Genomic DNA, 12,221 nt, shown 5'->3' with positions numbered 1-12,221 from the left:
GCAGTAGAGTAAATTGTCTCTGGTTTTTGGTTTTGTGTGTATGACAGAAGCAAGGAGAGAGGTCTCCACCTCTTGTGACCATGACGAGAGAACTCTCTGAAGACTAAAAAGAGAAGCAAGAGGAAAAGGGATCATTGGTGAAGAGGAATCAGAGGATGAGAACCAAGAGATGGAAGGGAATGCCCCTAATCCACCAGAGGGAGTGGCTAACAATAGCCAGCCTCAAAGGAGGGTTCTAGCCTCCTACACCTTCCCTAATCCAAAGCACTGTGGGAGTAGTATACTTACTCCAAATGTCAATGCAAACAACTTTGAATTGAAGCCTCAACTCATCACTTTGGTGTAAAATAACTGTTCTTATGGAGGAGGCCCCTTGGAAGATCCAAACCAGCACCTATCCACCTTTCTAAGGATATGTGACACAGTGAAGACCAATGGTGTGCATCCAAACATTTATAAGCTGCTGCTATTTCCATTTTTTCTGAGAGACAAAGCTGCCCAATGGTTGGAGGCATTTCCAAGAGAAAGCATCAACAGCTGGGAGGATCTAGTGAACAAGTTCCTAGCCAAGTTCTATCCTCCCCAAAGGATTAGACTGAAGACAGAGGTACAAACATTCACTCAGATGGATGAAGAGTCATTGTATGATGCCTGAGAGAGATACAAAGCTTTAATCAGGAAGTGCCCACCAAAAATGTTCAGTGAATGGGATAGACTCCAAAACTTCTATGAAGGATTGACACTGAGAGCTCAAGAGGCACTTGACTATTCAGCAGGAGGCTCAGTGCAACTCATGAAGACAGCAAGCTCAAAATTTATAGACACTGTGACAAACAACCAATACTTCTATGGTCATCAAAGGCAATGCCAACCAGCTCAAAGGAAGGGTGTATTGGAGCTGGAAGGTGTGGATACCATTTTAGCTCAAAACAAGGTGATGCATTAACAGATCCAACAGCAGATGGAGATGATGGCCAAGAAGATTGATGGTCTTCAAGTTGCAGCAGTGAACTCAACTAATCAACCACCAGCTGGGTGGGGGCAGAATGAAGAACTCTTTGAAGAGCAATAACCTGAGCAAGTCCAATACATGCACAACCAAGGAGTTGGACAAAATGAGTTCCATGGAGATACCTACAACTCATCCTAGAGGAACCACCCCAATTTGAGGTGGGGAGATAATCAAAACCAGCAGCCTTGGCAAAGAAACTCAAACCAAAATAATTCCAGAAACACAAACCATCAAAACCATCAAAACACTAACCAAAATCAGTACAGAAAACCACAAAACAATCAACCTCAATCCAACTACTATCTACCCAACAACCCATCCACTAACCAAAATAACTTTCATCCACCCTCAGCTTCTCACAATCAACCGCAACCACCCCAAGAATCTCAAAGGATTTCCAATCTGGAAGTGATGATGGAGAAGATGATGAGACATCAAGATCTAACCAGTAAGAACCATGAAGCTTCACTGCAGAATCTAGAGAGGCAAATTGGCCAAATATCCAAGCAAACAATGGCTGAAAGAGCACCAAATGCATTACCAAGTGACACCATCCCCAATCCAAGGAGGAATGCAAAGTAATCCAATTAAGGAGTGGAAGAACCTTGGTAAATGACAAAGAAATTACCAAGAGGCCAGCTAAAAATGATGAGGCTAGCAGCAAGAAGTAAGTAGGGGAAAAAGACAAGCAAGACCAAGAGAAGCTCAAGAAAAAAGAGGAACAACCACAATTTTCAAAGAAGGGTAAGCAAAGTATAGAGGAGCCTCCAGAAGCTTCTAGGAAGAGGAGAAACCATACACTCCTTCCATTCCATATCCTCAAAGGTTCAACAGAGAGCTTAAAGACCAAAAGTTCCCCAAGTTTTTAGAAGTTTTTAAGAAGCTGAAGATGAACATTCCGCTTGCTGAAGCTCTAGAACAAATGCCTCTATATGCAAAATTCCTCAAAGAGCTCATCAATAAGAAAAGGAGCTGGAATGAGAAGGAGACAGTGATCTTAACCCAAGAATGTAGTGTAGTGATCCAAGAAGACATCCTACCAAAACTCAAAGACCCTGGGAGCTTCTTCTTGCCTTGTACCATTGGTAACATAATCATTGACAAGGCACTGTGTGATTTAGGATCCAGTATCAATCTGATGCCTATGTCTATGATGAGAAGGCTATGTATAGAAGAAGTAAATCCTACACAGATGTCATTGGAGCTAGTGGATAGATATCTGGTAATTCCCAAGAGGGGTGATTGAAAATCTCTTGGTTAGAGTAGGAAAATTCATATTTCCAGCAGATTTTGTAATCCTGGACTTAGGTGAAGAGGGTAATGACTCTATTATATTGGGAAGACCTTTCCTGGCCACAGCAAGGGCCATCATTGATGTGGAACAAGGAAAAATGACTTTGAGGGTAAATGATGAGAAGATCACTTTAAATGTCTTCCAGGAAGTACATCATACTGTTGAAGAGAAAAGCTGCATGAGGGTTGAAGAAGAAGAATTACAGTGGAAAGAAAAACCTAATGAAGCACTCATCAGTTTACCTATAAAGCAAGAGATGGACAGTGGAGAAGAAAAAGAGGGTAAGGAACATGTGAAGGATGAGAAGAGAAGGAAGGAAGAGATTGAAGATTTGATTATTGGGAAGGAGGTCCCTGATATAAAACCTATTGCAAAGAAAGAAGGACCATTGAAGAAAGGAAAGAAGAGTAAGAAAAGGATTCCAAAAGGGTGGAAGAACAAAAGGATACCAACTGAAGGATTCTTAAAAGGGGATAGAGTAAGATTGATATACCAGTAGTCGGAGACAGATCCACAAACTGATGATTACTACATTGTCAATAAGATACTCTCACTGGAGCATATGGAGATTGATCATCAACGCACAGGAAGAAGGCTCACAGTGAGAGGGGACAAAATGAGGCACCACAATCATCAACCACCCTAACAAGGGACCAATGTCAAGCTAGTGACAATAAAAGAACGCTCCATAGGAGGCAGCCCATGATTTAATATTATTGCTTTTATTTTAATTTCAAAAATCAATGGTTCTTCTAGTATAAATTTGAGCTCTCATGAGTGGATTTGATAACTACACACATCATTTTGAAGCATATGTTTGATTCCCGAGTTTAGTGTGCCTAAAGGCACTTTAAAATATCTTTTCATGCATAATTGATCATAGAACCATTTTGGGATATATACTCATTCATTTTGTTTAAGTATATAGCCAAACCTTAAGTTTGGTGTCTATATATGCTATGAATTTTAAGAAAATCATTTTTACTCAAAGGCTCAAATTCATGAATAGATAAACCATACATTGCATCATTTTATGAGTTTATGGTAGCATGGTAGCAAATAAAATGTTTCTTATAATGAATATACCAATTATGACAGATATTCATTGGATTTTATATGGAATACTTAGAAGGAAACAAGTTTGGTGTTCACCAAAATTTTGTTCAATGTCTAAGGGGCATAATTGGTTATTCATAAATAAGAAACATATAATAAATTTTGTTTTTCTTCATTACTCTTCACTCCACCGTATTGAATTCAAAGTGTGAACTCACTATTTGCTTGATTCACGTGGATAGGGATGATGAAAATTTGAAGAAAGGACAAAAAGCAAGTCACATGTGCATGCTTGGAAAGCTCAACGCTGCAGGAATCAGCACCTAGGAGGCCAAACCATGTGCCCAATGAAGGAGCAATCCTTGTCTTCATTCATCTCTATATGCAAGCCGTTCATTCCATCAAGGCATGCTCAATCCTCACCCTTCATTGCTACACAACCGAACCAATGCCTTTCTCCAACAATGCCTTCCCTTCTATAAATTGGCAGTGACACTTCTTAAGCCACATACCACTACTTTCTTCATAAAAGTCCTCCATATCATTTACATCATTCTTCTCTTACCCAAAGATACCACACAATACCCAACTCCTTCTCCCCTCCATTCTAAACTGTGCCTTAACCGAATTTTAGCCTATCTTTTCTTCTTCCTTCTTTCCTAATTCATGGCTTCATCAAGTTCCAAAAGAAGGAAAGGAAAGGAACCAGCTATAGCCGAACCACTAACCTATGATACCAAGAGATTTAAGTCTCAATTTCATGAATCAAGATATCACAGGTTAATGGAATCAAAGGAGGTCATTCTAGAGATGGGCTTCAGATTGAAAGATGGAGAATACCCCATCATGAGAAGAATAACCGTAGAAAGGAGATGGAAATTTCTATGTGAACCTCTCACAGACATAAGTGCAACCATGATAAGAGAGTTCTATGCAAATGCTGTGAGGTCAAACAAGACTAGCCCTCCCTATAAGAGCTACGTTAGGGGGGTTGAGGTAGATTTCAGCCCACCATCCATCATGAGGTCCTCCAAATAAGAGTGATACCCTATGGAGAACCCAGCTTTGATGAAAGAATGGCAGGTGAAAGTGATCCTGATGAGATATTACATGGTTTATGCTTTGAAGGCAAAGACTGGGAAAGGGACTCTGAGGGAGCTCTAAGCCACTTGAAGAGAATGGATCTCATACCTGAGGCCAAAGGATGGAATGAGATAGTGAGAAGATCCATACTCCACACTGCAAATACATCTGAGGTCACCATAAAGAGAGCAATTCTGACATATTGCATACTTAGGAGATAGCATTCAAGAAATGGCTGAGGACACTGGCAAATCAAGCAGACTTGGCCATCCAAGTACCATTCTGAGGCTGTGCAATAGAGCAGGAGTACTCTTTGAGGATGCAGATATAGATTGGGTAAAGGGAGGCAGAGAAATTACCAAGAAAAAAATGGATGGTATCCCTGAAACTCAGGAGGAGAGAAGAGCTCAAGGAAGAAGGAGGAGACCACAAATAGAGGAAGAACAAGCTTCTGGTGCAATGGACTTAAGCCAAATACAAAGATCCATTAAAGAAATGTCTCAACAATACATGAGAGCACAGGAGCAACAACAGGAGCAATATTTGAAGCAACAAGAGCAGTACTTGAAAGCCCAAGAGCAACAAGAGCATTGGCAGCAGCAAATGATGGAGAAGCAAGAAAACTTCCAGCTCAAGATGTTGGATCAACAGAGAGAGTTTCAAGCAATAACTTTTGATTGGCAAAGGGAACAATCAGCACACTCTCAAGAATCATTTAACAGATTGTCCCTACAACAAGCCAAGCAAGGAGAGTACATCCAAAATCTTTACCAATGGAAGAATATATATCATACAATTGGAGAGCATAGGAACTTGGACAGGATGGAGTATGATATAGAAACTCAAGCAAAGTTGGACTATGTGGTCAGTGGCATGCCAATATTAAACCAAGAGATTAAGCCATATGTTCAATGCCAAGAATTGGTAGACAATCAGAGAGCAAAAGCCAAGAAAAATACAGCACACATGCAACAAGGATTGAAGGATGCTGGGCTCTGGGGTCAGGTAAACCACATTTGGGATCGTAGATGCCCTGTTGAGGAACCTCAAGAAACAAGCAAGAAACGAAAGAAGAAAGGAGAATCCAGCAGAGGAAAAGAGCATAACAACTAGAGGTGGTGGAGTCTCTTTTATAGTTTTAATTGAATAAGGATGATGCATATCTGAAACATGATATGCCTCCAAATATTTTATTTTCTGCAATTTCATATCTTGAGTAGATTTCTTAGGATCTGCATAATGCTTGTTATCACTCATCTACATTAAATTCATGTCTTGTTTTCCTTTTGCATCAATAAGAGAAAATGTTTAAAATAGAAAGTGACTGTCCAATGTAGTAGGAATTAGAATAAAGTCTTGTGGTGGTAATTGCTTGATTGGATGATAAGCTCAATAATAAAAGCTGCAAAATAGAATGTTCTTTGTAGTGTGAACTTAGTTGCTGTTATAAAACCTTTTAGTAATGAACATCCCTGGAAATTGAAGAAAAGTAAGAACGAAAAAGAAAAGAAAAGCCAAGGATTGGCAACAAGAAAGAAAGAAACAAATAATAAGGCTAGACACCAATAGCTTGGACCTTAGGACATATGCCTGTGGTGCTTCTTGTACTAGGATATGCTTGGACAATTAGGTTCTGAGGAGTCTTTTAAAACTTGGTAACTTGGATTAAATAATCCAGGATTACCAACCGAAAGTCCATTATCAAGAGCAACCTAGTTACAAAGCATTTAGTAACCCAATGAGGTGCTAGGCATCAATGTTCCTAAGAAGAATTATGAGCCAAGTGTCTGTAGTGAAGAAGTGTTGAGAAAAATTGAGCCAAAAGGCTGCTGCAACACTTGACACTTTGCTACCATTGAGAAATAAGCTTTCTAAGCAAAAGAAATAAGGAAAAATCAAAAAGGGATCAATCAAAGAGCAAGGAATTCTAACAGCAACTTTAGTGAATCCTCAAAGAAACATTTTTTATCTATCAGCAAAGAATAAGTGAGCTGCATCTTGTCTGCATAAAATCCCATAGTCTTAATTCAATTACCTGCTTAATAAGGATATATTCTTCTCTATTTCATTTCATTTCTTCTCATGTTTAGTGCTTGCTTGGGGACAAGCAAGATTTAAGTTTGGTGTTGTGATGACAAGTCATCTTATGCTAGTTTTACAAGCATTTTTCATTTGTTTCAATAGGTTTTATGCACTTTCTTACACAATAAGTAAGTGATTAGAGTGGATTTTCATGATTATGTTGAATCAATCAAACATCATTTATTTTACACAAAATTATAGGTTTTATGCTAGAATTAATTAATTTTATCAATGATGCAAAGATCTTGTGATTTTGGTGAAACTTTGATTGGTTGTTTGGTTGCTTGTAGGTGAAGAAATGAGAAAGGAAGGGAAGCAATCAGGGAAGCGTTACGTTCTCTTTGTGAACGCCACACTCAACAACGCTTTTGGGATAGCGTTCACTTTGAAAGTAAACGTGGCGTTCACTTTGTGAACGTTTTTGTGAAGTTCAGCCTGGGAGGTAAGCTTTTGGCCATCCGTACTAGAGCCAGCGCTCAAATACTCAACGTAGCGCTCACTTTTCCAACATTTTCGTGCCTTTCAACCTTGGGGAGAAAGCTTGTTCCATCACACACCAAGGAAGCAAAAGGGTAGCGCTCAAAAAGTGAACTTGGCGCTCAATAAGTCACCTTTTTCGTGACTTTCACAAATGGGAGGCAAGGAAGGCACGCACCAAGCAACGCTCAATGAGTGAACTTGGAGTTCACTAATGCAACGCTAGTGAAGGCCAGCCCACGCACCAAATGGTGCAACGTTCAACAAGTGAACTTGGCGTTCACTAAGGGAACGCTAGTAGTGAGAAAAGCGCACGTGAGGAAGCATGCAGGCAAAGTGAACGTGGAGTTCACAAAGTGAACTTAACGCTCCACTGGAGCTTCACAAAATGCACCCTGACCCATGCCACCAAGTGGCATTTTTGATCCATTTCTTCACAAACCCAAAGGCCCATTCCAAAGTGCTTAATGACTAAAATAGAAAGTGTATAAATAGGAGCAATTTTGATTTGAGAAGGACTTTTACTTCATTTTTTTTGTTTTGACTTTTACTTTTGGCTCTCTGATAATTTTCTTTTGAATTTGGGAATTGGGATTAGATCTAAGCTTTCTTTCTGTTTGTTCTTCTTCGGCACCTTCTATTCTATTTTCTGGCTTTGGGATTTTGGATTCAGATTGAAGAACACCACTGAATTTCTTCATCTGAGAATCATCTTTTAAATTTTCTTGTTTATTGTTCTAAGAATTTGAAGTTGGATCTGGATCTTCTGTTCTATTTTCATTTAACTTCTTCTATAATTTCTTCTTTTCTATTTTGGTCAAGTGAGCAATTGAGATTTGAGTTTCTTTCTGTTTTGTTATTTGAAGGAAAATTGTTGATTTCTCTTTAAGATTTTAGATCTGATCCAAGTTCTCATTCCGTTTTGACTCCTTTGCAAATTTTCCATTTCTATTTTGCTACTGAGATCTAGATCTGAACCTCTTCATCTCATAGTTCTCTGATTTACTTAAATTTACAGATTCTAGCTCAATTTTGAATCCCAGTACCCAAATCCCTTTATTCTTGATGTAATTGAGGTTTCTTGTCAATTTAGATTCAGCAAATTTAAATTTCTTGCACTTTAAGTTTCAGTTATTTACATTTCTTGCAATTTAAGTTTCAGCTCTTTTACTTTCTTGCACTTTAAGTTTCTGCAATTTACTTCTTCTGCCTTTTACTTTTCTGCCCAATTTACTTTCTGCACTTTTATTTTCTTGCAATTTTACTTCTGTTAACCAAGTTTCACTCAAATCAACAAATATTCGCTTAACTAAATTCATGACCTAACTAAAGTTGCTCAATCCATCAATCCCTGTGGGATCGACCCCACTCTTGTCTACTTGATGCGACCCGGTACACTTGCCGGTGAGTTTGTGTGGAATCGTTTTTCCCTCATCACCTCCACTGTTAAGGTTAGGAGCTCTGTCTGTTGTATAGATTGATACTATTACTTTTCTATTTTAATTCATGTACTAATTTCTATTTCAAGAATTTTTTTCGTTCTTTATCTTATAAATTTGGGTGGAACGGAATTATGACCCCTGTTCTAATTGAGTTCTTGTATAACTTGGAAAAGCTCTTTACTTGAAAAATAGCTTGAAAGAAATTTCTTCTAAATTTCTAATTATCTGGACTTAACGGGATACGTGACATATAATCCTCTTATATTTGGGTAATTAGATTTTCTGTGGCATATAAACTAGATTTGAACTTTACTCTTTAATTGGAATTAAGTGACCAAGGAATTGGCGGTTGATGAAGTTTAGAGGAGACTAAAAAGGTCTAAGGAATTAGGGTTTTGTCACATATAGTTTGCCATGAATTGAATCTTGCATGATTAAAATAGTTAGTAAGAAAAGTCAATCCAGAAGATAGATATCTTTGAAGTCTTAACTGTTTTCTCCATATATATTTTACCTCAATTTACTGCTTATTTTCTAATTCTCCGAATTACTGTTTGATGCATTTTAACTCTCAATACTCTTTTCTTTTTGTCTAACCAAGTAAATCACTTAACCATTGTTGCTTAATCCATCAATCCTCGTGGGATCGACCCTCATTCACTTGAGGTACTACTTGGTACGACCCGGTGCACTTGCCGATTAGTTTTTGGGTTATAAATTTCGCACCAAGTTTTTGGCACTGTTGCCGGTAATTGACTGTGATTAACAACTATTAGTTGTTTGATTGCTTAGATTAGGAATTTTGGTTTAATTTATTTTAATTTTTGCTTTATAATTTTCACAAAATTTAGTACTATTATTTTCCTTAATTTCTGAAATTAAGTTTGGTGTTACCTAGTTAATTTTATTTTAATTTTTCTGTTTAATTTTCTTATTAAATTTCGAAAGTCCTAGCTTAATTTTAGTCATCATTTTTGAACATTTTTAGCCTTAATTAGTAAGTGTTTTATTTTATTTCTTTACACAGGTTACCTCACTGGGAATTCTCTATACTCTGACGTAGAGAATCCCATTTTCTTGTCTTCTGTCTGTTTATGAGCAGGAATAAAGACAAAGAACCTCTTACAGACTTTGATCCTAAACCTGAAAGGACTTTGAGGCGGCGTTTGCAACAAGCTAGGCTTTACAAAGCTAGTGAAAATCTAAGTGAAACTCTTGAAAGGAAAGCTGCAGAGTCCACCATGGATCATAATCGTGCTGTGAATGCTAATATGGCAAATCTGAATGAGAATGAACAACCTAGAAGAGTGCTTGGCTCATACACTGCCCCCAATGCAGATCTTTATGGAAAAGTATTGTGGTGCCTCATATAGCTGAAAACAACTTTGAACTGAAGCCTCAGTTGGTCACTCTTGTGCAACAAAATTGTCAGTATCATGGACTCCCTCAGGAAGACCCAAATCAGTTTATTTCTTATTTTCTGTAGATTTGTGATACTGCGAAGAGTAATAGAGTGAATCCTGAGGTATACAAACTCATGCTCTTCCTATTTGTTGTGAGGGATAGAGCAAAGCTATGGTTAGATTCTCAACCCAAGGAGAGTCTGGATACTTGGAATAAGGTGGTCACTAGATTTCTGACTAAATTTTTCCCACCACAAAAGCTGACTAAGCTAAGGGTAGAGGTTTAGACCTTCAGACAGAAAGATGGTGAGACCCTTTATGAAACCTGGGAGAGATTCACGCTACTGACCAGGCAATGCTCTCCGAACATATTTTCTAAATGGACTCAGCTGGATATCTTTTATGAGGACTTATGTGAAATGTCCAAAATGTGTTTAGATAATTCTACAGGTGGTTCATTGCACATGAAAAAGACTCCAGAGGAGACAACTGAGCTTATTGAGTTGGTTGCTAACAACCAATATTTATACTCATCTAACAGGAATCCTATGAACTCTGGGACCCCTTAGAAGAAAGGCATTTTGGAAGTAGAAGCTTTTGATGCTCTTCTTGCTCAGAACAAAATTTTGTCTCAACAGATGAATTTGATTACTCAACAATTGAGCAGAATGCAGGTTTCAGCTGTCAACACTCAGAATGCACCTCAAGAGGCCCCTTTTGACATGACTGGTAGCTATATGAAAGATGAGAATTATGATTATGCTCAATCTTCTTCTGAACATGTCAATTAGATGAGGAATGCTCCTAGAAACCCCAATAATGATCCATAATCTAAGACCTATAATCAGGGGTAGAGAAATCACCCAAATTTTGGGTGGAGAGAGAAACCTTAGAGATCACAGAATCTTAACAATAATTCTCAGGGTGGTTTCCTGTAGAATAATCATAATAACCGTCAGTTTCAGTCTCATCAACAACAACCATCTCAGCAGACAAATTCTCAGCCCCAGAAGAACACTGGTTTGGAAGCAGTACTGAATAATTTTATGCAGGAAACTAGAGCTTCCCTCAGAAAGTTGGAGGTGCAAGTAGGCCAGTTGAGCAAGCAAATACCTGAGAGGCCTCCAAGTACATTTCCTGGTGATACAGTAGTGAACCCAAGAGAAGACTACAAGGCCATTCAATTGAGAAGTGCTAAAGTACCTGGTTCTGAGACTAAGGTCAATAAGGAGCTAGTTGAAAAAGAAGCTCCAGAGGAGAAGAAAGAAGAGGTGGAGCACGACCCTCCTAGGCATGCAGACAATCCATTCCCAGTCTCTCTTGACACTCATCCTACATTGCCAAAAGCTCCTGAGTACAAGCCTAAAATGCCATATCCTCAGAGACTTCAGAAGGCTTCCAAAGACAAGAAATTTTCTAGACTTTTAGAAATCTTCAAGAAGCTTCAGATCAACATTCCTTTTGCTGAGGCTCTTGAGCAAATTCCTCTCTATGCTAAATTCATGAAAGAAATGTTGACTAACAAGAGGAATTGAAAGGAAAAAAGAGACAGTGGTGTTAACTAAGGAATGCAACGCTATTATTAAACATAACCTTCCTGCGAAGATGCAGGATCCAGGAAGCTTTGTAATTCCTTGCACCATTGGAGATGTCACTATTTAGAGAGCTTTGTGTGACCTTGGAGCTAGCATCAACCTCATGCGACTTTCAGTGATGAAAAAGCTCCAAATTGAGGAGGTAAAACCCACTCGTATTTCTCTTCAACTTGCTGATCTCTCTATTAAATTTCCTGTGGGGGTTGTTGAGGATTTACTTGTGAAAGTGGGGCCATTTATTTTTCCTGTTGATTTTGTTATATTGGATAGGGAAGAGGATAAAAAGTCCTCTATTATTCTGGGAAGACCCTTTTTAGCTACAGGTAGAGCTCTGATTGATGTGCAAAAGGGTGAATTAACCCTAAGGGTCAATGAAGAACAGGTGGTCTTTAATGTATTTGAAGCCATCAAATACCCTAATGATTCTGAAGGATGTATGAGAGTTGATGTTGTTGAGCCACTTATTCAAGAGGTACTAGAAGCCGAGGTACTTGATGATATTCTGGATCTTCTCTGAGTATGAATTACTTGAGATTGATGATTCACCATCCCAGAAGAACATGCTGAACACGCCTAAGGTGGAGGAAGAAGTCCCCAAGCTTGAGCTAAAGCCTTTGCCTCCTTCTTTGAAACATGTGTTCTTAGGTGAAAATGAGTCATATACAGTGATTATTAGCTCTTCCTTGAAACCTTGTGAGGAAGTGATGAGCGGATAATTTATACCCTTTTTGACATTATTTTTATATAGTTTTTAGTATCTTTTAGTTACTTTTTATT

General features: G+C 38.4%; 2 protein-coding genes across 2 annotated transcripts; both read left to right on the top strand.

Moving 5' to 3' along the window:
• LOC107615358 lies at positions 1,902-2,258 on the top strand. The gene has a single exon (XM_016317427.1). The coding sequence runs from the start codon at positions 1,902-1,904 to the stop codon at positions 2,256-2,258; it is 357 nt and encodes a 118-aa protein (XP_016172913.1).
• LOC107615359 (adenylate cyclase, terminal-differentiation specific-like) lies at positions 4,677-11,961 on the top strand. Its single transcript, XM_016317428.1, has 4 exons — positions 4,677-5,450; positions 10,488-10,631; positions 10,788-11,162; positions 11,827-11,961. Exons 1-4 carry the CDS (start codon positions 4,677-4,679, stop codon positions 11,959-11,961), a joined length of 1,428 nt encoding a protein of 475 aa, XP_016172914.1.

The sequence above is a fragment of the Arachis ipaensis genome, chromosome B09, assembly GCF_000816755.2.
Source record: "Arachis ipaensis cultivar K30076 chromosome B09, Araip1.1, whole genome shotgun sequence".
Classification (NCBI taxonomy): Eukaryota; Viridiplantae; Streptophyta; class Magnoliopsida; order Fabales; family Fabaceae; genus Arachis; species Arachis ipaensis.
This window is presented reverse-complemented; position numbering and strand designations above follow the sequence as displayed.

Excerpts from the sequence above, each read along its gene's own strand:
- LOC107615358 (XM_016317427.1), top strand. The coding sequence starts at position 1,902 with ATGAACATTCCGCTTGCTGAAGCTCTAGAACAAATGCCTCTATATGCA.
- LOC107615359 (XM_016317428.1), top strand. The coding sequence starts at position 4,677 with ATGGCTGAGGACACTGGCAAATCAAGCAGACTTGGCCATCCAAGTACC. Across the intron at positions 5,451-10,487 it reads ATGCTGGGCTCTGGGGTCAG|ATGAATTTGATTACTCAACA; the intron begins GTAAACCACATT and ends TTGTCTCAACAG. Across the intron at positions 10,632-10,787 it reads CTCAATCTTCTTCTGAACAT|AATAATCATAATAACCGTCA; the intron begins GTCAATTAGATG and ends GGTTTCCTGTAG.